The sequence below is a fragment of the Cyprinus carpio genome, chromosome B2, assembly GCF_018340385.1.
Source record: "Cyprinus carpio isolate SPL01 chromosome B2, ASM1834038v1, whole genome shotgun sequence".
In the NCBI taxonomy this organism is placed as follows: domain Eukaryota; kingdom Metazoa; phylum Chordata; class Actinopteri; order Cypriniformes; family Cyprinidae; genus Cyprinus; species Cyprinus carpio.
Genome location: NC_056598.1, coordinates 27,529,941 through 27,555,353, shown reverse-complemented (window position 1 = coordinate 27,555,353; position 25,413 = coordinate 27,529,941). Strand labels below are relative to the sequence as shown.

Genomic DNA, 25,413 nt, shown 5'->3' with positions numbered 1-25,413 from the left:
GCTGTAAGAGTGACCTGATAATGAAGCTTTTATTTAAACCATCATGACTTTCTGTGGTGTGAAACATTTCCATTGGCATTTCTTTCTGTTGCACTGCCATCTCAATCCCTTCCTTCCTCTCAGTATCAGGTTTGCAGGAGACGACTTTGACGGTGACAGAGAAAGCCGTGAAGGAAGTGATGCGACTGGATGATGAGATCTTTTCAAAATTTTACTCTCACATGACAGATATTCCCCGCAGCATGAGCAGCAGGATGCATCTGGATGAGGACTTTGATGCCATCTTCGGAAAACAAACTCCAACGTAAGATTTTGTGTTTCTGTAATATATGTACAAGCATTTATTTTTAGATTTTGATTATATTTTTTATTTTTAATATTTTTTTATATTTATTTTATATGTTTTTTTTTTATACGCCATATTGTAGGTTGTCTGTTTCTTTTATCTTTAATGTAACATTTCTCTCTAAACTTCATTTAAAGCTGCTTATTGCACTTTCTCTGACATTTGGCCTCTCTTTGGCTCCTAGCTTGACATCGGCGATGGTGCAGCACAAGCGGGCCGTTCGTCCCTCCCGTAATGTCCAGGCCTCCAGGAACCCCTTAAAGATTCTCGCTGCGAGAGAAGACATCCCAAAAACAAGAGAATTAAACAGGAGAAAAGTGAGTAGGCCGTGCAATGAATGGAAATGTGCTTCAGTTCACTGTTGTCATTCTTAACTTAAAATATTTTCAGCAATTGAAATAAAGCAATAACAAAAATATTGTCATTCTTTGAAACTAAAGCTAAAATATTTTATTCTGATTTTTTTTCCTTGATAAATAACATAAAAAATCCCAGATAAAATGTTAGATGAAAAACTAATATATCTGATTTTTTTTCCTTGATAAATAACGGAAAAAAGTTCAGCTTGAAGTATTAAAATTGCTAAAACTAAAATTGAAATAAAAATAAAATAAAGCTAAATAAAAAATATTAAAATAATTAAAAATATTAAAATGAATCTAAACAAAAACTTAAACTAAAATTTTAATGAAAAGTATAATTATTAAAAATAAGTACTATAAAAATAAATAATGCTAATATAAATAGTAATAGTACTAATATTAAATTTAATAGTAGTATAGATAATACTAAAATAACATTGCTTCATACATAAATATTTTTTATTGAGAACAATAAATAAACAATGAAGGAAAGAAAAGGGAAAAAGTGAAAGGGATGTATAAGTAGTCAAAAAAAAATGTATACAAAAAAAAAAGAAATCATTTCTAAATACTGCTGTTCAGCAACCAGAACATAAAAAAATTATTTCTGCTTTGAAAATTTGCAATTACATGAATACAATTTTGCTAACAAAATAAGAAGATTAAAATATACTTAATTTCTGTGTTAAAATTTTGTATGTTTTTAACATGTTTTCCAGTGAGCAAGAGCTCCAGTTTGTCGGATGCAGCTCTGGCTGGTTTGGCCAGTAAAGAGAGCTACAGCAGCGTGAGTCTGCGCAGTGTCAGCGTCTCAGAGCAGATGACCAATAACAGCGCAGCTCCCTTCAAAAAACTCATGCTCATGCAGGTCAAAGGTCAGTCTGTAGTCCTCTAACACTGTCTCCAAACCAGGCATGATGTGATGATGTGGTCCGTGAAAATTTTTTGTTTTTTTGTCACATTAAGCTGGAAAGCCCCGCCCACAGTAAAATCCTATTAAAATAAGCTTTCTGTGAAAACAGAAAAATGACTTAACTAGCATTAAGCCTGGAATACAGTGTAATACCCACGGAAGGCACAAAATATGATATAAATAGTAATATTGTGATATTTTACTCCAGCATGTGCGGTATGTGTTTTAGTGGTTGAGTGTGTTAAACTGTACATAAATGTTCTCCAGGTCGACGTCATGTCCAGACCAGACTAGTGGAGCCTAGAGTGTCCTCTCTGAACAGCGGAGACTGTTTTCTGCTGGTTACGCCTGAGCATTGTTTTGTTTGGACCGGAGAGTTTGCAAATGTCATTGAAAGAGCCAAGGTACCATCTGACTTCTTATGCACGATATTCTTCATATCGTCTTTGTACTTCACTGCTGTGTTGTTACATTTAACATCCAGGCATCAGAACTGGCCACTTTCATCCAGCTGAACCACGATCTTGGTTGTCGAGCTACACTGGTAGAGACGATCGAAGAAGGAGTGAATGCACAAAGCCCTGCAGCTGCTGAGTTCTGGAAGATCCTGGGAGGACCAGCCAACTACCACTGTATGTACCCTGAAATAGATAGCATTTATGTGTTATTATCTTACTTAAAATGAATAATATTTTTATGTGTGTGTGCGTGTAATGATCACAGCGGCTGGGTCTCCAGACGAGGATGAGATGTTTGAAAGTGCCATTGTGGAGACAAACTGTATCTTCCGCCTTGTGGACGATAAACTGCTTCCTGATGATGATTTCTGGGGAAAAGTTCCTCGTAGTTCACTTTTGGGTGCTAAAGAGGTCATATTTTGTGACTTTTTGTGGTTTTAGATATTGTGTAATGTCTTCATGCATTATTTCATGTTTTCATTAAATGTATTTTGCAGTAACTGTGTTTACTATTATAATTATTTAAATATTAATAATAAACTGTTTATTAGTATGATTTATGTTATGCAACTGATAATTGAACATTTAGAACATTCTGTTTTTGTAGTTGCGATTTTTGCATTTTTTGAAAGTTAAGAACTTTTTCCTCATTTTGCACAACATTTCATTTGAATATATGGGAATCATGAATATATGTGTTTTCTTGGCTCTGTTTTCCACGTTAGGTTGTAGTGTTTGATTTCGGTAGTGAAGTGTACGTGTGGCATGGTAAAGAGGTCACCCTGGCACAGAGGAAGGTGGCGTTTCAGCTTGCCAAGCACCTTTGGAACGGGACGTTTGATTACACCAACTGTGACATCAACCCTCTGGACCCTGGAGGACACAACACACTCATACCTAGGTGCACACATATGTTTCAGGAGATTACTTAAATTATTTTAAGTTCACACACACTAATCATCCACTTTACTTTGAGAATCTCAATTTAAAGTTGTGTGTGTGGTTATTTTTTAGGAAAGGTCAAGGTCGCCCAGACTGGGCCATATTTGGCAGACTGACCGAACATAATGAAACATGTCTTTTTAAAGAGAAGTTCCTAGACTGGAAAGATGCTTCTAGACTGTCACCTAAAAATGTCATCGAGCACCCCTTCCAGCAGAAGGTGGGTCACTGTGTGTCAGTATCTATATACTGTATCAGTCAAAAAATCCTTTGACTTTTTATTATTAGGGATGTGAATTGTGAGCAATGTACAGATTCTGATAATGATTTCCCTTCATCATTGTTTGTAATTCTGAACCAGTTATTGAATACCTACACTTAAAAATGCAGAGTTGTTTCTGTTCACCAAGGCTACATTTATTTGATCACATATACAGTAAAAACAGTCATATTGTGAAATATCATTATAGTATAAAATAATTGCTTTCTATTAGAATGTATTTTAAAATTAAATTTGTTCCTGTGATGTCAAAGCTGAATTTTCATCATCATTACTCCAGTCGTCAGTGCCACATGATCTTTCAGAAGTCATTCTAATATGCTGATTTGCTTCTCAAGAAACATTTCTTATGTTAAAAACAGTTATGCTGCTTAATATTTTTTGATAAATTTTTTCAATATTGTTTGGTGAATAGAAAATTAAAAAAGAACAGTATTTTTTTTAAAGGAATTGAAAGAAAATTCTGTGGTTTGTCACTTTTGATTAAATATGTTTTTGTTAAAGTATTAATTTCTTACAAAAAGATTATACTGACCTCAATCTTTTGAACATGTCTAAGAAAGAAAACAAACACAGTAACACCATAATATAATCACAATATACAACTATATTCAAAATATTTTAGTTGTGTTTTTGATTGTGTTTTGTAATTGATTGTGTATTGTACCATATCCCAAATCACTACGGTACATTTATAATAAGTGATTATTTTTGACTATTGTAGCCTGTTCGGATCGTCACCGCTGCGGAGTAGAATGTTATCTAGAATGTTCTTAATGTGTAATGCAGTTCTGTTTATTAACCGCTTGAGCACCAAAATTTACATAGTGTTGCTTTAAACCGCTCTTCTTCCCTTCTCAGGAGTCTCCGGGCACAGATTCCCGTTCTGAGTGCCGGGCGTACAGCGCCTCTCTGATGCTGCCGGTCCTGCAGTCACCCATCAGTACAGTTCTGGACGGTCAGAATGTGGGTCGAGGACACGGTCCGGTGGAGAAGGGCTTGGACGACTGCATGCGCTCTCTTGAGATCAGCACGGTTTCTGTTGATGTCTGGCACATCCTGGAGTTCGACTACAGCCGACTGCCCAAGCAGAGCATCGGCCAGTTTCACGAGGGTGATGCTTACGTAGTGAAATGGAAGTACATGGTGAGCGCAGCAGGTTAGTAACGGCACCGGGACAAATGAAACTTGCCTGTCCATGTACATGGTGTAGTAAAATATGATTAAACATCAAAATAATTTTGATACAATTTACACTTAGTTAGAATACTGTTAGGACTGACATTATGCAGTAAGCCGGAATTTTTTTTTGCGTAAGTATAGAATGCACCCTCTTTTCATATGCTGGTATAAAACTGTCAGTGCTGTCCTCTAAGAGTGTTATTGGATGTGTGTGTCAATGTGCAGTGGGCAGCAGGCAGAAGCTGGATCAGATGCGCAGTGCGGGTCCCGGCAGGGAGAAGTGCTGCTATTTCTTCTGGCAGGGCAGAAACTCGACGGTCAATGAGAAAGGAACATCTGCGCTCATGACGGTTGAACTGGATGAAGAGAGAGGAGCACAGGTAGGATGAGATACTGCTCTAAACACACTTGACTGCTTTCTGCTTCTCCCATTCGCTCACTCAATGCTTCTGTGACTCATATTCAGATGCAGGTCCAGCAGGGGAAGGAGCCGCCCTGTTTCCTGCAGTGTTTCAATGGAGGGATGATTGTGCATTCTGGGAAGAGAGAAGAAGAAGAGGAGAACACTCAGAGTAAGAGGATAGCATATTTTCAATGCTCGTGTTCAGTCCAGATTTTGGGTTTGTTAGGAACAGTGATGGGTAGTAACTGATGTATGCAATCTGGATTATGTTATTAGATTCCAAAATTAAGCACTTGTTATTAGATTATATTACTTTCTTAAATACTCATACGACTGCAGTTACATTTTTTTTTTGATTAAATGATTGCATATTATTCACAAATTGCAGTAAATGTTGATTAGAGTGATATGACATGCAGTTAAACAAAATATTTATTAGTGTTTATTTGATTGCATATTTTATATGTATTTAGTTATTAACTTTTTAACATTTTATGAGAGATTAATTTAGTAAGCAATCTGGTTAGAAATGGCAATACTGCTTACTATTTTTGGAAGAAGCGTAGTATGCATTACGCATACTATTCATAGTATGTTGGTAATTAGATTGTCAACATTTACCAAAATGTGCAAATTTAACAAGAGCTCATAGTGTAACACACTGTATCCCACAATGCATTTGACCTTTCATTGTCTTAGGTCACGTGGGACCCAGAAGCAATTTTTTTTAATCTCTTTTATGATCAATCATTAAGATGTTTTTTTTTTTTTTTTTTTTTTTTTTTTACAAAATATTTAGGAAAAAAAAAAAAGCAAAAACAGCTATTTTTAATACATAATTTGTGTGTAATGGGCACATGGGAGAACAGTATAGTAACATATTATTGTTTGAAGCATTTAGTCATGCAAATAGTTTCAAGTACATTTATTAAATTAGTGCACTGTGCAAGAAGCTGTATGCCAGTGTATTAATATTTGACTTTGTAATCTGTGTTTCAGATGACTGGCGTCTGTACTGTGTGCGTGGTGAGGTGCCTGTAGAGGGCCATCTGCTGGAAGTGGCATGTCACTGCAGCAGTCTGCGATCACGCACATCAATGGTCCTTCTGAACGTCAACAAAGCCCTCATCTACCTGTGGCATGGCTGCAAAACTCAAACACACACACGGCATGTCGCTCGAACCGCCACAGAGAAGATCAAAGAACAGTGAGTCATTCATGCATTTATTTAAGGGTAACTTAGTTTCCTTGTAATTTACCTCTACACATATATACTTGGTATTATAAAACTGAGTTCAGAGCATACGCTAGCATTCAAAAGTTTGGGGGTCAGAAAGATAAAAAAAAAACATTTTGCATTGTAAAAAAAAAAAAAATTATGATTGAAATCTGACTCTTATTTGTGTCTCCTAGACGGCCTCTGGAAGCGGGACTTCACAGCAGCTGCAATGTGACCATTCATGAATGTGAGGAAGGTGGCGAGCCGGTGGAATTCTGGGAAGCGTTAGGCAGGAAGGACCGCAAGGCCTACGACTGCATGCTTCAAGGTACAACATGACTGCATGATTTTGGAAGTTTGGTGATGATCCCTCAGACAATAATGCATCTCTAACATACAAAGAAAAAAAATCTGCTACTTAATAAAAAAGAATCTTAAATCATAATTATGACAAACTGAGTCATAATAATGAAATTAACAAGTCATAATTATGAGAAAAATGAAAGTTAACAATCAAAATTGAAGTCAAAATTTATGTTTTTTAGAATGACAAACATGACTTGTCATAATTTTGACCATTTATTCTCAGAATTCTTTGCATAATTTTGATTCAAATTTTATTTTAAAGTTTTTATGTTTTCAACTTTTTTTCTCACAACTGGTTATGAAATTATGATTTACTAAAGCATGATTTTTTTCTTAAGTGGTGGAAGTGGGTTCACATATGTTCACAAGGCATACTAAAAAATAAATAGACCCAAGAATTCATAAACTGTTATCAAACAAGTCAAATTTTTTTCCCTGCTTCATCTAAATTTTTTTCTGTTTTTATTTCAATATTTCTCACTTTTTTCAGACCCTGGCAAGTTCAACTTCACGCCGCGTCTGTTCCAGCTCAGTAGTTCTTCGGGTGAGTTTGTGGCGCAGGAGTTTTTCAACCCATCCAGAGCCACAGACCTTGTTTGTTCCCTGCCGTTCCTGCAGGAGGATCTGTACTCTGCCCCTCAGCCAGGTAAAAAGAAATGACACGTATGAGCTCTTTCTCTCAGGCTGGAAACAATGAGTCATAAGTAATGATGCACATTTTTCTCCCTCTCTGTCTGTTCCTAGCTCTGTTCCTAGTGGATAACTATCATGAAGTTTACCTGTGGCAGGGCTGGTGGCCGCAGGATACTGAGAGTACCGGTTCTGCCCGCATCCGCTGGGATGCAGACAGGAAGTGTGCTATGGAAACAGTGTTGCAGTACTGCAGAGGTGATTGACAGCCTTATTGGCCAATCATCTTTTAGTTCTGTCAGCAACCCGGAAATGTGCATCTAAACCAGCAGCTTGTAATGTTGTATGCTGCTTCACAAACAGTTTCAAGTCCACGTATGCTGTGAATACAGATAACTGATGCCTCTCTTTGTCTAGCAGAAAAGAACGAGAAGAAGCCTCAGAAGTCATACTTGATCCATGCTGGATTGGAGCCTCTGACCTTCACAAACATGTTCCCCAGCTGGGAGCACAGAGAGGACATTGCTGAAATTACAGAGAGGGTGGGATGCTATACATGTGTTGCATTTCTGTCAGTGATTACAACGAAATTTGAAAATCAGAAAGCAAATTTTCGGTTTAGGCAAAACAGAAATCATTGACTGAAACGGTGATGTTAAATTAGTGTGTTTAAATGAATAGTTCACCCAAAAACTTTAAATTTCTTCATTTACTCACCCTCAAGTTGTTCCAAACCAAACAGTTGAAAGTCGCCATTGACTTCCATAGTATTGTTTTCCATACTGTGCAAGTCAGTGGCGACCAAGCTTTGTGCTTCTTTTAGATCTTGGCTAAAAACTATAAAATATTAATTATACAAATTTCAAAGGTTTTACTCTTTGTAAAAAGTAAGTGTGTGTGTGTGTGTGTGCACGCGCAGGAGGCAGAAGTGTGTAACCAGATCATTCTGGTGGAGGAAGTTCTGGCTCAACTATGTCAGAGCACATATCCTCTAGCAACACTGCAAACCCGTCCCCTTCCCCACGGCGTCGACCCACTGAGACTCGAGATGTACCTGACCGACGAGGACTTTGAGGTAACGGCATACACTTCTATGAGAGAGATCACCTGTGCATCTTGGGATCGGTGTAAAAATAGAAAACTGATGCAAAAATGTTCACATCCCTGAATAATCTATTCACATTTTTTTTAAATGTTTATAAGACAGGAACAATACATAACAACATTAGTGTACAGTATACAGACTTAAGAAATATAACAACCAGCAAGCAACCTATAAATAAAAACGGGTAATAAAGTAACAAAGACTCAATCTAGAATTCAAAACTTATGAGAAATTTAGATTTATGTGGAGAAACAAAATAACCAATTATGTAACCCCCCCAAAAATAAAATTATAAGATTGATTCTGTTAAGCCAGTTTTTACTACTGTATATTTACTACTGTATACTACTTTATCTTTTACATTTAAATTGCCAAATTGAATTGGTTAAGCAGGTTGCTCATCCTATTAATGGTTTCTTAAAGTATGACATGACTAGATACTAAGAATGAAATGTTTTGCCGTTTTAGGCGGGGTTGTAGGGAATTCTGAGTGGGTAAGTATCTCTGACATGGACTGAAGTCACTGGGAGAGATACAGTATGTTTCTGTGGCACTATTTCCTGACAGCCTCACTTTCATGCTTCATTTTTCTGCCTGTTTCTTGCAAACTTTGGATTTCTCTTATCCAGCTGAATCTTGGAGACCTTTTTGAACAAATCACAAAAGCACACATGCATGCACAGTGCACACAAACAGTGTGAACAGATTTTATCTTCACAAGATTTTTTCCAGCAATACAATTGTTTCTGAAAATTATATACTGAGAGCACAGTGTCCTAATTAGGCATGACATGCTAACATGTAATAAATCATATCTCTTCCACATTAATGTCACACAGATAGCGATTTGCTGTGACAGAGCTACCAAAGGTCACTCCTTTTCAGTGAGATTTGGACATTTAAGGAGACCGAGACCCCTGGACCAATGCACAGTAAACCGCCAACTCTGATAAAGTCTGTATATTGTGCTTTTTTTCAGTCTAACAAGACTGCATTTCTTGAAGCTTTTTGTGGTCTTAATTTAGACGATCACAGTCAATGTGCATGTAAATTCAACAATCGCTGGCAAACCAGTGGTCCTGCTCCAAATTCAGACCATTGGTTGAATAGATTGTTCAATCCATGATTGGCTTGCTTAAAGTTGTCTGTGCACATTAAACTGTAATAAGAGCTTTAACACAATGTGCATCCTTTACAATCTAGATTTCTGCTGAGGTCATGCTGAGTAGCCCCGCCCACAGTCAATTGTGATTGGTCCAAAGTCTCTCCTGTTATCTGTACAGTATATGTCAATTTTTTGCTATTTGACTGCAGTTTAAGCACAACGTGCCTAGCTAAGACACAGTGTTACTGTAACCCTTTTCTCCTCACTTTTCTGCAAATTTTAAGATTGTTTGTGCGAAAATACACTGCCATTCAAAAGATTGGGTTCAGTAAGGTTTATTTTATTTATTTGTTTATTATTTTTAAGAAATGAATGCTTTTATTCAGCAAGGATCCATTAAACTGACCAAAAGTGACAAAGCAAAGACAGTTACGAAATATTTCTATTTAAAATAAATACTGTTCTTTTGACCTTTTTCTATTTATCACTGAAGACTGTAGTAATGATGCTGAAAATTCAGCTTTGTATCACAGGAATTAATTACATTTTAGAATATGCAACATAGAAAACAGATATTTTCGATTGTAATAACATCTCACAATATTACTGCTTTTTGTGTTTTTGATCAAATGAATGCACCCTCGGTGAGCATAACATACTTGTTTTAAAAACATTAAAAAAATCTTACCAATCCCGACATTTTGAACCTTAGTGTATATGTGTGTATTTATGTGCCTGTGTGTTTCTCTCTTTTCACTCATTACAATATTTTTTGTATTCTCAGCGAGTGTTAGACATGAAGAGAGAAGAGTTTGATGCTCTGCCCGGATGGAAGCAAGTGAACCTAAAAAAAGCCAAAGGACTCTTTTAAAAACCTGACTAAAGTCATCACGGTGACAGAATTATCACTGTCCATTTCCTTAATGGCCGCCGGTTCTGCGCTCACCTCAGCATTTAGACCTCTTTAGGATAAGAGAGGTGGTTGTGCACTGAGAACAGTGTAAACGGTCAGGTCAAAGGTCACTTTAGGATCTACAGATTCACCTGCTGTGGCGTCCACTTTTGCTGTATTTCTGAAGTCTGTGGAGGTGATGTCTGTGAGTCTGTGTGTGTCTCCTCATCACATTCATGTACGAAGATTTGTGGCCTGTGAGCAGTGTGTATGTTCATGTAACATTTAAAACAAGTACATGAAGTCAATACACTCATCTTCCCATTCGGTACGATCTGCGATGGGTTTTTGTTGTGATGTGTGTTTATGTTTGATAAGTCTGCTGAATAATTGGAAATTGTATAAACTTAGTAACAAATGATGAAGTGGCAGAAAATCCTGTGTGATCGCTCTAAATGTTGTCATGTGTCTTAGAATGTTCCTTTATGATTCGAGAGGAGTTTACATGCTGCGTCTGTAATTTTTCTGTGTGGTATTCTCGTGTGAATGGCTGTTGTTTGTGATGGTGCCGGTCTCTTTTTCTTGAGGTGTGAGGGACATAATGTTTGTTTGTGTTCAGACAGCATGGAATAATGGATGAGAGAAAGAAAAGTTATTAATTTAAATGTACAGTATAGTGCCTTGCTTTTGTGTACAGTTTCTATACCAAACACACACTAGTCTGCATTTCAGAGACTTTCTTTGTGATAAAAGAAATAGTGAATAAAGAAAGCATATTAAAAATCATTTTTTGTTTTAGTTTGTGTGTAACTTCTTACTGATTCTAGGGCAACGTGGAACAAAACAGGCTACAGTAGTGGAAAAAGTATGTATTTAATAAGGTCAATATTCAGTTACACGTTTTATCATTTTTTAATCAATGTCAACTCGGTCAAAAACTAAAAGGAAATATTTTGAATCTGTGTTCCAAAAAAGGTTTGTTTTTAAAACGAACCTTACTTAACTATGGACATTCTTGTTGGTTATAGTTTTTCTTCTAAAGACATCCATATTTCCCTTTTTCTTTCATATATAATGGTGGCATCATTTCGGTAAATTAGATGAAATTAGGCATTTGTGCTAGACATTTCTGATTAATTTAAATGTGAAAATATTTTGTCAGTATGAAGAACTGTAGCCTATGTTGCGAAATGTGGTTTGTTTTTCTTGTGTGTGTGAATGCATTCGTTTCAATATATACTACAGTTCATGAGATAATAAGCACAGAAAGATGTTGCTCACTCAAGGCAGATCTCACTTGAAATGAAAAGTGGAAGTATTTTCCTCCCCGGCATCATCATTTCAGAACAAACGTTCAGGGCTACACAGCGATGCTACAGGTAAATGATTCTGAAATTCTTGACTTTACAACTACTACTAATAGTAAAATAAAGTCTCTCTGGTGTTGAAGAATCTTTTCCCTCTGGAGCGCATCTTATTTTCTCGCTCTTTGTTTTCTGATGCTATCAATGTTATTAAAATTAGTTTACAACAACAACAAAAGGGCTTTTTTTTTGCGTGGTCTTTGGCGATGGAAATTTGTAGACGAAGTATACTAACCAAAGAAACAAAAGCATCATCGTTGATCAGATTTTCGGCCCAAAGAATGGCTCCAAAAAAAGTGACTCAAAAAGCTGATATACACTTTTAAAAATAAAGGTGCTGTTATACACTTTTAAAAATAAAGGTGCTTCAAAAGGTTCAAGCGATGCCATAGAAGAGCCATTTTTGGTTCCACAAAGAAACATTCAGTCAAAGGTTCTTTAAAGAACCATCTCTTTCTTACCTTTTTATAAGCTGAAGAACCTTCTTTCGCCACAAAGAACCCTTTGTGAGACAGAAAGGTTCTTCAGATGTTAAAAGTTCTTTATGGAACCATTTAGACAAAAAGGTTCTTCTATGGCATCGTGAAGCACATTTATTTTTAAGTGTACCAGTCAAAAGTTTTTGAACAGTACGATTTTTAATGTTTTTAAAGAAGTCTCTTCTTCTCATCAAGCCTGCATTTATTCAAATAAATGCGGGCTTTGTGAGCAGAAGAGAATTCATAAAAAAAAAAAAAAAATCCTATTGTTCAAAAACTTTTGACTGGTAATGTATGTATAACACTCTTATCACATCTAGCTTTTTTGGATAAGATTAAAACGTCAGGTCCAACAATGTTTTTTTTTTTTTTTTTTTAGTCTAGATTTATTTGCATTGACCCATGGAACCCTCTATCAACACATTTGACTTGACCAAAACAAGTCAATTTTACATTACATTTTGTTAAAAAAAAAAAAAAATTGTGTATTTTAAGTACTGGTCACAACATTTCACAACTATTGACTTATTTTTGTATAAATATTCCATATAGCCTCTTAAGTAATGTGAGGTAATTAAATTACATGCATTATAATAAAAAAAGAGAGAGAAGAATGCTTTAAAAGTTTTAGATAGATTGTATAGTCATGTCATCTGCCCTAAAAGCAAACAAACAAATAATCTTTTTACATCTGAAACCAGGACTTTTGTATTGTATATTAATCTTCATTTTATTTGATTACACAGTGTATGAATTGCCAGTCAAGCAGAAAACATGGACAAGAGTCCTTGCTCAGAGTTCACAATGTCAAGCAAAAATAATTCCTTCTGTTAACTGAATTCATATTTATTTCATATCCATTAATTTATTAATTCTCAGTTAATTTAATTTATCCACAAAAAATATAACATTATATAACTAAAATAAGTCTTTGAAGATATGTTTGTTAATATAAAGTAATGAATAATTGCTCTTCCTCATTTCAGGTTTACTGTTGGGCACTCAGAAGGGCATCAGGGTGAAATCTCAGAAAAACATGGTCTTTATTATCAGGGATTTTCAAAAAAATCCTTTGGTCTTTGTCCTTTTTCTGCAATACCCATGACTGATTTCCTCAAGACTTTCCATAACCTCAGATGCTTCTCAAAGATGTTGGTATTCTCGTTCTACTTAGTAATTCTGCTAATATCACCATCCTTTTTTAACACATAACCCTGCTGCCTGTGTATTTATTCCCAGGGAAAACACTGAGTTTGGTGATATTGTGACTTTACCAGTTTATGCTTATGGATGTATTATGAAAACTGAATTAAACAGACTTCAGCCTGGTGAAAACACCATGTTTCTGGTGTTTTTTTTTTTTGGAAAGTCTGGTAGTATGTGTGTATACAAGTGTATGGTGCCTAGTGTTTTCAAATCTGTTACGGTTTTAAAAGTTGTGTATTCCAGCATTTAACAGTTGTCCTTGAACTTCTTGGAATGCTTTATAAGGTTGTGATATTGCCTTAGATACTGGAAAAAAAGCAACTGCTGTAATACTGTTTCACACCATTTCCAACAAGTCTGGACATTCTGAGAAAATACAATTGCTTAAACACTTTTTCAAGCTTTTAGTAGTGGTTGTCCTCTGTTGTTTCGCAGGCTGAACTGAACCAGCCTGACTGCATTAAAGTGAGAAGTCCCTTCACTCCTGTTCACACATAGAGTAGACATAGCTGGGTGTTTCAGTCTCTCATAACAAACACAGTTTATTAATTAATAACAGTTCATTAACAAAAATGTTGAATGGATTTGTAGTTTTTTGAGAATTCAAATATGAATATAATAGTTAACAGACGTAATATTGCATTTCTGTCACATAGAAATGCACTTGACAGTAAAGCACTGATTTTGAGCTAGGATGCCATAATAAATTTATTAAATTGACTTCATTTGCACCCCCTCGTTTCGTCCAAAGTTGTATGACTTTCCGTCTTCTTTCAAAGAAATTTTGAAGAATGTTGAGAACCAAACTATTTTGGTTACCTCTGCTCGATCTGACTTGTGCTGCATTCTGGAATTAAACCACACTCTGCTTGTTTCTTTTGCCCAGAAGGGAACTGGCCCCTCAACTGACCCTGGTTTCTGCCTAGGGATTTTTAATTTTTTTCTCAATTTCTGTTACCAATGAAGTTTTGGTTCCTTGCCACTGTCGCCTTTGGCTTGCTTAGTTGGGTACTTGATTGCACAGATAATATTTGAACTGAACTGCTAAATCAGTTTACTGACATCACTGAATCAATGATGAACTGACTTTTAATTTAAGTGTTAAGTGAAATGAAGTGTTTTCTCTTGGCCTCCAGCAGTTTTCTTGTTTAATACTGTAAAGCTGCTTTGACACAATCAGTATTGTATAAAGTGCTATATAAATAAAGGTGTCTTGCCTTGACTATAACAGAAGCTCCACCACTACATCTCTTTATCTGAAACACCTGACCAACAAGTGAGGGGTTGTAAATATATGGGTTGTAATGGTTCAGGTTCATTTGTGTGCAATAGAAAATATTCATCAAAAGAGAACAAAAATGTTCAATGCATAGCTTAATCTAATAAATTTATTGTAGTAGACACGACACATAGTAATGCTAAATTACATCAAGCAGCAAAAATGAGTAAAAAACATATAAATTCATAGTAAAAGCTGCAAGAACAGTGGCTTGACTTGAGTTCAAAACATGAGGACAGGCTAATAGAAAAAGAAACAGAACAAAGAGGGCTATTCAATATACAATTATTGAAGACAAAAATCCAAAAAAAATAGACATAAGAGAAACAGTAAAACATAAATAAAGGATTATGACATGAAAAATCACTTTTTTTCACATTCTTTGATCTTTTGACATATAATAGTTCTTTGTACCATTAAAACATCCTACAAGTTTCATGGCTTCCTGTTAAAAAATTTGTCCTCATTATTAAAAAAAAAAATTATTTAAAGGGATACTCTACCCCAAAATGAAAATTTTGTCATTAATCACTTACCCCCATGTTGTTCCAAACCTGTAAAAGCTCCGTTCGTCTTCGGAACACAATTTAAGAAACTTTGGATGAAAACCGGGAGACCTGTGACTGTCCCATAGACTGCCAAATAAATAACAGTGTCAAGGTCCATAAAAGGAATGAAAGTCATCGTCAGAATACTCCATCAGCCATCAGACGTGCAATCTGGGTTATATGAAGCGACAGCAACACTTTTTGTAAGCGAAGAAAACAAAAATAACAACTTTATTCAACAATTCCTTTGTCAACAGTCTCCTCTGTGTCTCTCCATATCACCGTATGCTGCATATGCTCTTCTGTATCATCCGCACCACAAGGATGCGCTGTTTTTATGTGTATTTAGCTTTGATTTGAAAGAAAGCAGCACATCCTTGTGGCGCGGATGATACAGAAGAGCATATGCAGCATACGGTGATGGAGGTAAGTGACTGATGACAAAAATTTCATTTTGGGGTGGAGTATCCCTTTAACCACGCTCCAAAAAAGCTTGTTTTGATATTGCAGGATCTTTAATGTCACATGGACAAATAAATTGGCATATGACTGCCTCCAGAGCAAGATATCAAAGAAAACTTATACATCATTGCACCATAGGCCCCACTCTCTGGTATTTAGTTTCCTAAAGCCGCGGTCACGCTAGACTTTGCATGTGAATACTGCAATGGTTGTAATATGATGTCACACTCTCCAGTCTCTTTTTTAATTGAAAGTGAAATGAAAATGAAAGTTGTGACATTTGCCAAGTATGGTAACACATACTTGGAATTGGTGCTCTGCATTTAACCCATCCAAGTGCACACACACAGCAGTGAGAAGTGAACACACCGTGAACACACACCCGGAGCAGTGGGCAGCTATATCCAGCGCCCGGGGAGCAACTGGGGGTTCAGTGCCTTGCTCAGGGGCACTTCAGCCATGGGTATTGAGGGTGGAAGATAGCTCTGTTCATTCACTCCCTCCCACCTACAACTCCTGCCAGCACCAAGACTCGAACCTGCGACCTTCAGATAACTAGTCCAAGTCTCTAACCAATAGGCCACAGCTGCCCCCAAAAAAAGATACTTCTACATACATCCACGATGTAAAAATATATAATCTCTTATTATTATATCTATCACTTTACTGCAATGCTTCAATTCTGCTGATTTAAAGTTGATGTTCTTTTAATTCAGCTAAGAGGCCACACGGATCTTCTGAATTTTCAGGGCAAAGTTCACCAAATTTGAACTATGGAATGCAGCGAAATTGACACGTGTTTCCTGTGTTCTGAATTCAAATTTGTATGAATGGAGGTCAGTATAACTAAAAGTAGTGAGACAAGCTCTTAATGGCTGATACACCAGATGCAAGTGTCACATCAAAAGCAAATTACACCATTATAATCACTGATGCTGCTGACACTGGATACAGTACACAGATGCCTGATCAGTTACTGACATACTCCATGGACTTGAGTCCAATAATCCTAACTTCCTTTAGTGCAAAGTGGCTTTGTACAGTACATTTTTGATTTCATATTCATTACTTTTTTTAAAATCATTATTAAACTGTGTGTTTTTCAGAGGAATTGGGGCGAATGGGCAAATGAAACGACCCTGCTACCCTTTAGTTTGACAAATACTTCCAGGAAGTGGTTTTCAGGTGTTGCTTGCAAAGGTGGTAAGGAATGTGAGGAAACCACATTTCAACACTTTCACAATAAAAAATACATTCACTGCTGCTTTAAAAAAAAGACAGAATTTACATATACAAATATCTGTAACACATCCTAAATCAACTACAATGGGAACACATTGCACATGGAATATATGCTGCTGCCTTCCTGAACATATGAAGTCCTTAATCACTTTGAATCACTGTAAGGGTTCAGCTTTATTAAAACTTGTATTATTTTTATTCACTTTTATTCTGATTGTGGATGTGCAGATTCATACCCGGCTGGTTGTTTACTGACCACAGCATAAATAGTGTTTTCAGCTTCAGTTTTGGGGGGTTTTGGTTGCTGCTGAATGGAACAGTAGATAGTGACTGGTGCACCTGACTCGCTCTTCTCAGTGAGTGATGAACTCTAAAATAAGGAAGAACAAAATCAGCTGCAGGTCATTTAAAAAACAAAAAAAATCCCTATAAATCATTTAAACAACATGTTGCAAACTGGCAGGTTGTTTCCCAAACAATAAGCCGCAAATATAATAACTATCATTTGAATGTTATTCACTTAAACTTGTCATCACTTTTATTCCAAATTAAGACATTACATTCAAATTAACCATCAGTTTCTTTGAAATGACTTGTAGCTGAGTGAGAATAGAGTCATTGTTTACTCTTCACCTGTTTCACAGGACCGTCGTTAGGTGGGGTGTGGATGGTAACATCAGTTCGTCCTGGATCTCCTGCAGTATCATTCACTGTCTGGGGATTCTCTGATTTCTCCAAAATCTCCAGTGACTTTTGTGGCTTGATGTTGTCCTGCAGACACAATCCAATCAAAATCAGACTGCTGTTTTGGCTGAAATGAGTGGTGAGTGCTCATACACAATTAACAGTAGTAACAAAGAAAATAAAAGTGATCACCAGTCCCCATGTGACAGTAAATACCCGAGAAGAAATAACAATGAATTGATAAATTAATGCAGAAACTAAGAATGTACACTTTTAGACTCTACACTCTCAGGAAAAAAGGGTACAAAGCTGTCACTGGGGTGGTGGTACCCTTATTTACCCCTGAAGGATGCAGGACCTTAAAGGAATATTAATATTAGTACCTAAATAGTAAATATTAGTGTCTATTGAAAGGGTACACCCCAGTGACAGCTTTTACTTTTTTCTAGATTGTATTACCAAAAACTGAGATAAAAAAACATGTTGCATAATTGTTTTTAAAGGAGAACAGATAGTGTGATACAATTTAATTAATGTCTGCGGTTAATGAAGAATAGTAGTATAAAACTTACGTCTACTTCTGCATAGATTGTTTGTTCATCCTTCTGGGCACCTTTGATGTTTAAAACAGAACATCAATTTTCAGGGTATAGGCATGAAACAAATATCATTAAAACTTTTTGCTCTACAACACATGTAATGTTTAATGCACTTCAAATGGAATAGTAGGAAACAAGTTCGTCATAAGGGTTTAAAGCAGAAATGTCAAACTTGTGGATAGTTAACGTGAAAATGAATAGGAAGTTGGCAGGTCCTGTGTTGTGTTGTGGCATGTCAGACTCCATCTCAAACTGTTTTGAACAACATTGTGCTACAGTAATTCTATAACTACTGTGATTGTAGTTTTTATGATATCATGTTATTTGGGAGATTACATGGAATGATTTTATTTCTAAAAAAATTATTACGCTATATCACACCACAGGACCATTTAAAGTCAAATAGTAAAAGTAGAAATGAGATTACAATGGTGAGAAAGACCATTTACAATCAAATAGTTAAAGCAGAAATGAGATTATAATGGCGAGAAAACTGTAAAAACAATCAAACAAACAAACAAACCAACAAAAATCCCTGTTTACATTTAAAGCGCTTTAAAAACTGAAAGTAGCTTGTCTGTCTGTAAAAATAAAAACTAGGGAGGTGATTTATTTACTGCAGTCATATATATGCTCTTGGAAAAACCTAAGCACAGTACAAAGACACTAATATTTGAGCCATAAATTTGTGAGACATTTGATGTATGTCGTCATTTCAGATAGAGAAATAGCCTACTCTTGGATGGTTCACTAGCAATCAATATAAAAGAGTGCTATTGAAATTATTCATTAGCAGGATTGAAGCGTTACAATAAACTGTTACTGAAATTATTTATGTGTCATAGGACAGTTGCAGGATTAGATGCTCTGTACCTTTTTTTCCTTTGTAAATACAGAAGCTGGTCACTGCCGCCAATGTGAATAGACTAATAATAGCAATGACCCAAAGTGGAAACACAGACGCTTCATGTTTTCCTGTTTATAGACATAAAGATAAGAACAAAACCCTCTACTTTTCACAGACAGAGGTTTACATGAACAGGATTTTCAGTCCAGTTTTTGCCATTTAAAATGAAGAGTTGCACATCATCCAATATTTACGATTAAGTCAAATTGATTTTCTGTTTCCTCATCTGTGAGTGTTTTTACAGGTCAGAGCGGATACAGAATGTACCTTCATTAACAGTGCAGAGTTCATTAACCTTCTCTCTGTCAGTCTTCCAGCTCACTGGGTTGCTGTAGTTACACATGATGGAGTCACCACTGCAGCTCAGTCTTAGAGTGTAGTTATCAGATGATGTCACTTCCTCTGGAGAACAGATGCTACTATCATAGATAAAGCTGACGGTAATGTTACTTGCAATGCATGTAAAGATACAGGGCTCAGGGCTGGACCAGTTTGAGTTTACAGTCAGGACAGGAGCTTCCACTGCATCTGAAACACACATGTATTAAAATGTTTAACACAGATTTAGGGATGCTAGAGTTTGCCAGTTCAAAACTTAAGTAAACCAGAACCAAACATAATTTATTTATACTATTTTGTTAAGACATCCTGAAATGAACACGTGATTTTGTTAACATTATGTGTAGCAGTTTTTGAAGTAAAAAAAAAAAAAAAAAAAAACATATGGACAGAAAGTATGTTGCAGCATTTAGTTGTGCTCACATAATTGTTACTGTTTTCAGATAAAAAATTAAATAAATAAATAAATAATTGATGTTATCTTACACTGTATGCAGTTACATCATACTTTATATCATTTACATTATCTTATATTGTAGTTTCATTATACAACAATACACATCAGACTCACCTATAACAGATACTCTGTATGTAACAATATCGTTCTCTGATTCTCCACTTGCTCTTGCTCTGTAGAGTCCACTGTCTGTCTTCTGCATGTTCTTCAGTGTTACAGAGAAGGTTTTATCATTAAAATCCACTCTGTCCTTGTAGGAAGAGTGAAGTTTTGTTTTGTTAGATTCTTTTGTATATTTACCTAAATTCTCTGATTTATCATTTGTCCAGTATAAATCATCAAACTCTGGTAGTTGTTGTGTCTGTATATTCAGTTGAACAGAAGCTCCCGTCTGCACAAACACAGAGATCTCAGCACTGAACCCTGAGGAGAGAGAAAATAAGTCTTTTATTAAAATACAAATAGTAGCTGTTTGCTTGCTGTTGTTCAGTTGACACAATCTAAATAATTTAATTTGATTTTAATTTAGTTAATGTGTTTTGACGCATAAAAACAAGATTTTATTTCTATCACTAAAGAACACAACATTAAAGGCTATTATCAAGACCAAAAAGTCCAAATTCCCAACCAACAGTAACATTAACCATAATAATAATGGTGACATCAGATTACACAAACACAAGGGCTTGTGGGATTTCCATCATTGTGAATCCCAGAATCACACAGTTCAATGTGATCTGGTGTTGTCATATTTCTGAATACAATATTTTATTGTAACAAATCAGTCAAGTCTAATAAAATACTTGAAACATTTCAGTCAAACTGTTTTGAAGTAAAACCAAAAGAAATTCTACAAGACTTGGATAAATATGTCATAAAAAGACTGGTGACTAAACATTAGGAATTAAAATTTTAATTTCAGAGAGAATTTTAAAACTCCCCTTCAATTTAGTGATTTGTCACCATGAGAAATTATTAATCCAAGACTTATTTACAATAGTAAAATGATTAGATTCTGTACCTGTGATGTGCGTAGAAAGAACGAAGGTCAGCAGCAGCCTAAATTCCATTGTAGTTAACAACAATGCCTGATACGGGTCTTTCAATGAAGGAAGCAAACATGAACCAATGTGACTTATTACCACAGCTAGTCAGACACTTCTGCTTCACCTTGCAAGTGAATAATCATGAGCGTCAAAGTATAGGCAAAGTGTAAATATAGCTGAAATAACTTTAACATTGTACTAGGTAAATAAAAAAAGGTTTTTGTTCCACATAGTCTATACACATTGTTCCACTTTAGTATTCACCCCTTGTCTCACTTCTTTAACACATACCCACATCCTGTTTGTAGACAGTTCCACGTTAAGGACCCCATAATGCACACAAGGTGTACACAGCTTCAAAATCATAACCTAACCAGCAGTTTATGAATATGCTTCAGCATTCATTCACAACAATATCAGACCTAAATATTTTCACATTACTTATAAGCAGCTAAATTTTATAGCTATAGGTATACATAATAGATCTATCATTATTTTAAGTGTGAACTGTATAGTGTTTTTACTTTTATTCTGCTAACAGTTTAAGACCTGGAATCCTTCTGGTGGCCAACTAACAGTTGTTGTGAAATGGCAGACACATCAGTGCAGTTGTATGATATTATTTTTAGCATCAGTTTGGCCTAAGTCAACAAAGGGGTAAACCCGACTTCCTTGGTAAATCCTCTGACTCATGACTGGTACCAACTTCCAGAATTGTTTTCTACAGGTAAACCTGGTATGCACATTAAGTCATAGTTTCCAGTGACAAAAATCACATTTCAAATTCATCTGAGAAGATTTACATTTTATTTTTAAAGACAGCAGATAAAACTCACATATAACACAGAACTAGTCTTTTGAATTCATGAAAAAAGACAAAAACATATACAGACACACATTAAAAATTAATAAAAAATACTGTTAAAAAAATCGTTTTGAATATGCAGAAGATTGGCTTATACAGAAAATACATTATTTTAACAGTTATATCAAAGAAGGTAATAAAATCCAGCACATTAGGATAAACCTCCACACTTTACAGTTTATATTTCTAAATGTAGATGAGAGGGTGGCCATCGTAACTTGAATGTGCGAGGCTTCCGGGTCATCATATTTCATGCTGGTAGTTTTTCCTCATTATTTTAATGTATTGTCACAGACATTTGTATGTATTGCAAATAGTTAACAGTTTACTACACTTGAGTCGGAAGTCTCTCACATTCAAAGAAAATAGTTTACTTGCAAAATAATGTGGATTACATACTTTAAAGAATTCATAAATCCCTACTTAAGCAAATACTGTATGTTGTTAACTAAAAACTGTGAATAACTTAAAATGAACATTTCACAAAAAATTCTATTTAAAAAAAATCAACCATATTTCATTTGGGTTGATAGCTTTCAAAGAATCAAGTTACAAATACATTTACAGTGCATTTTATTTGTACATTTTCTGCTATTTGGATATTAAAGTGACTTATCAACCAAACTCTCACTTTACTAACATTTCAGTCGGTTCATCAGCAACAAAACGGAAATGTTTCAAAGAGTCTGTGTGCTGTTGACTCGATAATGGCTTGTATCGATTCTGCTCAATGTGAGCAAAATCCTTCAGATAGCTATTTCCAATCATAGAGAAGATCCCATGCAAAAGAATGACATTGATTTAGAATGTAAGGTCCCCTACACACTTTTATGTGACATTTAGACCTGGGTATAAATCTGAATTTGAAGATGAACCTGATCCCAACATAAAAGCCACTTCTTTTTGTTTTTTGGCATGTTTTGTCTGTGTGTGATTTTATACTACATGGAATGTGGATGTACAGTCTAATACTTTTGTTTAGTCTCAATGTATTAAACCTGTGTGTAATTTGGTCATTATTTGTTATCAAATTTAAATTCCACTGTTATTTATTCTTGGCCAGTTTTGAAAAAAACTGGTTTATTTAGATGTCACCACATTGCACATACAATGTGACAGATCAATGTCAGGAAAATAGTAGCCTACAATCTGAGTCTCATCTCAATATAATTCATTTGAGAATACAGAGAATATCCATTGTTGAAAGCCAGACTTTGTTTAAAAGGTTATCTCTAAAGATATATCTAAGACTAAGCCAAAAATCAACAAAAGTGCTATTTGAATAAGATAAAAAGTAATACATTTTAACTGAACCAGAAACATATGGCATAAAAATAAGATCTACTGGTTATAAGTTAAAATGCACTACTTTAAAGCGATTTCAGAGAAACACTGCTGAATATTTGCTTGCTTTATGTTCTGTGTGTACACTGGGGGGAAAAAAATGCATAGTCCTAATTATGTAAATAAGGAAAAAACTAAGTGGATCGGACATATCACTGAGCGCCACAACACACTTCCGCCAATCAGCGATGGGGTGTGCACGTTCATGATGGGGAAGAGAGAGAGAATGAGCAAGTGGAGTAATGCAACGTCAAGGATGCAAGCTGCCGTTAAAACCCAAAGAAGAAGAAGAAGAAGAAGAATGAGAAAGTGGGAAATTTGTAGAAAGATTGTAGATGGCTGAGACATTACAAAAAGAGAAAAAGGTCCGAAGACAGTCACAGGTAAACGATGGGATATGATCAGACGAGATCTGTTTCTGGAGCAGGACTAATACTGGAAAACTTTCGTTAGGAGATCGTTAAGAGATCGGGAATGCCTGAGAACGGACGCCGAGGTTGCTTTGGTTCTGCTCGACACGTGAGTAATATTTGTTTTGCGATGTTTCACAGAACCAGATATGCTGTTGTTGTAAATATTAACTAAAGTATCAGAACAGTTTAAAGTGTCATTGTTTGTCTGGAACTCTTGAACTCTTTCTTGTAAATACTCGTTACTTTGGGGTCAGTGTTCTAACAAATGCTAATATCGGATTGTGCTACCAACACACCACAAAAAAATAAAATAAAAATAAAAATAAAAATAATAATAATAATAATAACTAGTATAATAATTATTATTATTATTATTATTATTATTATTATTTGTAATATTAATACAGTGCACTCTAAAACTGGTTTATTATTAACAGATTATTTTTCAAGTAAGTCTACTGCATGACTTCCAGGTTGTTCCAGCCCGGGTTTGTCTGTTTGTTCCACGTTGGTTTGTTTGGCACAGTTCTATATAATTTCAACATGTTTCATGGAAATTATATTCATTGTGAAAAGTGCTTCACGGATACATCTGAACTGAATGTTTTGTTTTATGCAAGTGAGTAAAAAAAAAAGTAATATTTTATAAAGAAGTCTCTTCTGCTCACCAAGCCTGAATTTATTTGATCCAAAGTACAGCAAAAGTAGTAATGTTGTGAAATATTTGTACAATTTAAAATAACTGCTTTCTATTTGAATTACTTTTAAAACGTAACTTATTTATGTGATGCAGCGCTGAATTTTCAGCATCATTACTCCAGTCTTCAGTGTCACGTCCTTCAGAAATCATTTTAATATGCTGATTTGCTGCTCAAGAAACCTTTTTAAATTATTATTATTATTATCAATATTTAAAACAGTTGAGTACATTTTTTTTCAGGATTCTTTGATGAATAAAAAGAGCCAAAGATTTGTGAAAATAAAAAGCATTTGTAGCATAATACACTATACCATTTAAAACTTTAGGGTCAGTATATTTGTATTTTTCAGAAAAGAAATTATCTAAATTAATGATTTTATTTAGCAAGGATGCTTTAAATTGATAGAAAGTGATAAAGACATTTAAAATTTTACAAAAGATTTTTTATTTCAGATAAATGGTGTTCTTCTGAACATTCTATTCATCAAAGAAACATTAAAAAATTATATCTAATTTATAAAACAGTTTTACTGTTCAAAAACTTTTGATTAGGCAACTTTATTTTTTCTCTAAATTTCTAGCTTTTAACTGGCTTAGAAATCAGATAACTGCTGGACAATAATGAATAATAATGATTTGTTAATGTTTATATACTACAAGCACTTTTAACATATAAGGCAGAATAGTTTCTATACTGTAATAAATACTATGTCAATTAGCGCTGCATTGTTCATATGCTTTATTTTAATAAACCATATATTGTCGCAATCTTATGTTTAATGTCTTCATGTTTCCAAATTTTTCTGTTTGTCTGATATTGCTGTTTTCATACAGCAATCTTTTCATACAGCAATAGCTGGACGCTTTTGTCCATTTTCCTGGTCGTAGTTGCCAACTTTCGCGAGACAAATAAGCAACCGCAGCTTCAAAAACAAGCCCAAAACAAGCCCAATTTTTTTTGATAATTTATTATCATCAAAATTATTTATTATCAATTATTTATTTCCAATAGCTGAGCCTGCAACATATTAAACTGAAATTACCCCTTTATCTGAAAAGCAAAAACATTTTTCAAGTTATTTTTCAAGTTATTTTACAAAAATCAGCAAACTGCAACAAAGCAGGAACAAAACTAATCTCCAATCACCTGTGAGCAGGGTAGGATTGGAGAGATGGAAAAGGCCAAATATAAAATATAAAAAAACAAATATACTCTTAGTATTAGTAGGCTATAGGGCTACTATATACTATAGGCCTACTTGTTTTTTATTACAGT

The 25,413-nt window shown here is 35.0% G+C and overlaps 2 protein-coding genes across 2 annotated transcripts in view; one reads left to right on the top strand and one right to left on the bottom strand.

Moving 5' to 3' along the window:
- The window catches only part of svilb (supervillin b), a 37,819-nt gene extending 26,830 nt beyond the window's left edge, over positions 1 to 10,989 (top strand). The window contains 19 exon segments of the mRNA XM_042719182.1: positions 124 to 304; positions 531 to 631; positions 634 to 663; positions 1,428 to 1,583; positions 1,889 to 2,025; positions 2,106 to 2,253; positions 2,345 to 2,490; positions 2,805 to 2,980; positions 3,094 to 3,241; positions 4,163 to 4,460; positions 4,709 to 4,863; positions 4,950 to 5,055; positions 5,886 to 6,093; positions 6,300 to 6,433; positions 6,962 to 7,117; positions 7,216 to 7,359; positions 7,522 to 7,643; positions 8,021 to 8,176; positions 10,096 to 10,989. Coding sequence (XP_042575116.1) covers positions 124 to 304; positions 531 to 631; positions 634 to 663; positions 1,428 to 1,583; positions 1,889 to 2,025; positions 2,106 to 2,253; positions 2,345 to 2,490; positions 2,805 to 2,980; positions 3,094 to 3,241; positions 4,163 to 4,460; positions 4,709 to 4,863; positions 4,950 to 5,055; positions 5,886 to 6,093; positions 6,300 to 6,433; positions 6,962 to 7,117; positions 7,216 to 7,359; positions 7,522 to 7,643; positions 8,021 to 8,176; positions 10,096 to 10,182 — 2,789 coding nt within the window. The 3' untranslated portion in view covers positions 10,183 to 10,989.
- A 5,030-nt stretch (positions 10,990 to 16,019) lies between these two features.
- On the bottom strand, positions 16,020 to 24,124 carry LOC109107081 (SLAM family member 5-like). The gene is made up of 7 exons (XM_042718984.1): positions 20,791 to 24,124; positions 19,884 to 20,192; positions 19,241 to 19,501; positions 18,940 to 19,041; positions 18,040 to 18,080; positions 17,417 to 17,554; positions 16,020 to 17,153 (listed from the first exon to the last, which is right to left on the bottom strand). The coding sequence occupies exons 1-7, from the start codon at positions 20,837 to 20,839 to the stop codon at positions 16,989 to 16,991; spliced, it is 1,065 nt and encodes a 354-aa protein (XP_042574918.1). The 5' UTR covers positions 20,840 to 24,124; the 3' UTR covers positions 16,020 to 16,988.
- Between the last annotated feature and the right edge of the window lie 1,289 nt (positions 24,125 to 25,413).

Excerpts from the sequence above, each read along its gene's own strand:
- LOC109107081 (XM_042718984.1), bottom strand. The coding sequence starts at position 20,839 with ATGGAATTTAGGCTGCTGCTGACCTTCGTTCTTTCTACGCACATCACA. Across the intron at positions 20,193-20,790 it reads TCTTTCTACGCACATCACAG|GGTTCAGTGCTGAGATCTCT; the intron begins GTACAGAATCTA and ends CTCTCTCCTCAG. Across the intron at positions 17,154-17,416 it reads ACGACGGTCCTGTGAAACAG|AGTTCATCACTCACTGAGAA; the intron begins GTGAAGAGTAAA and ends TCCTTATTTTAG.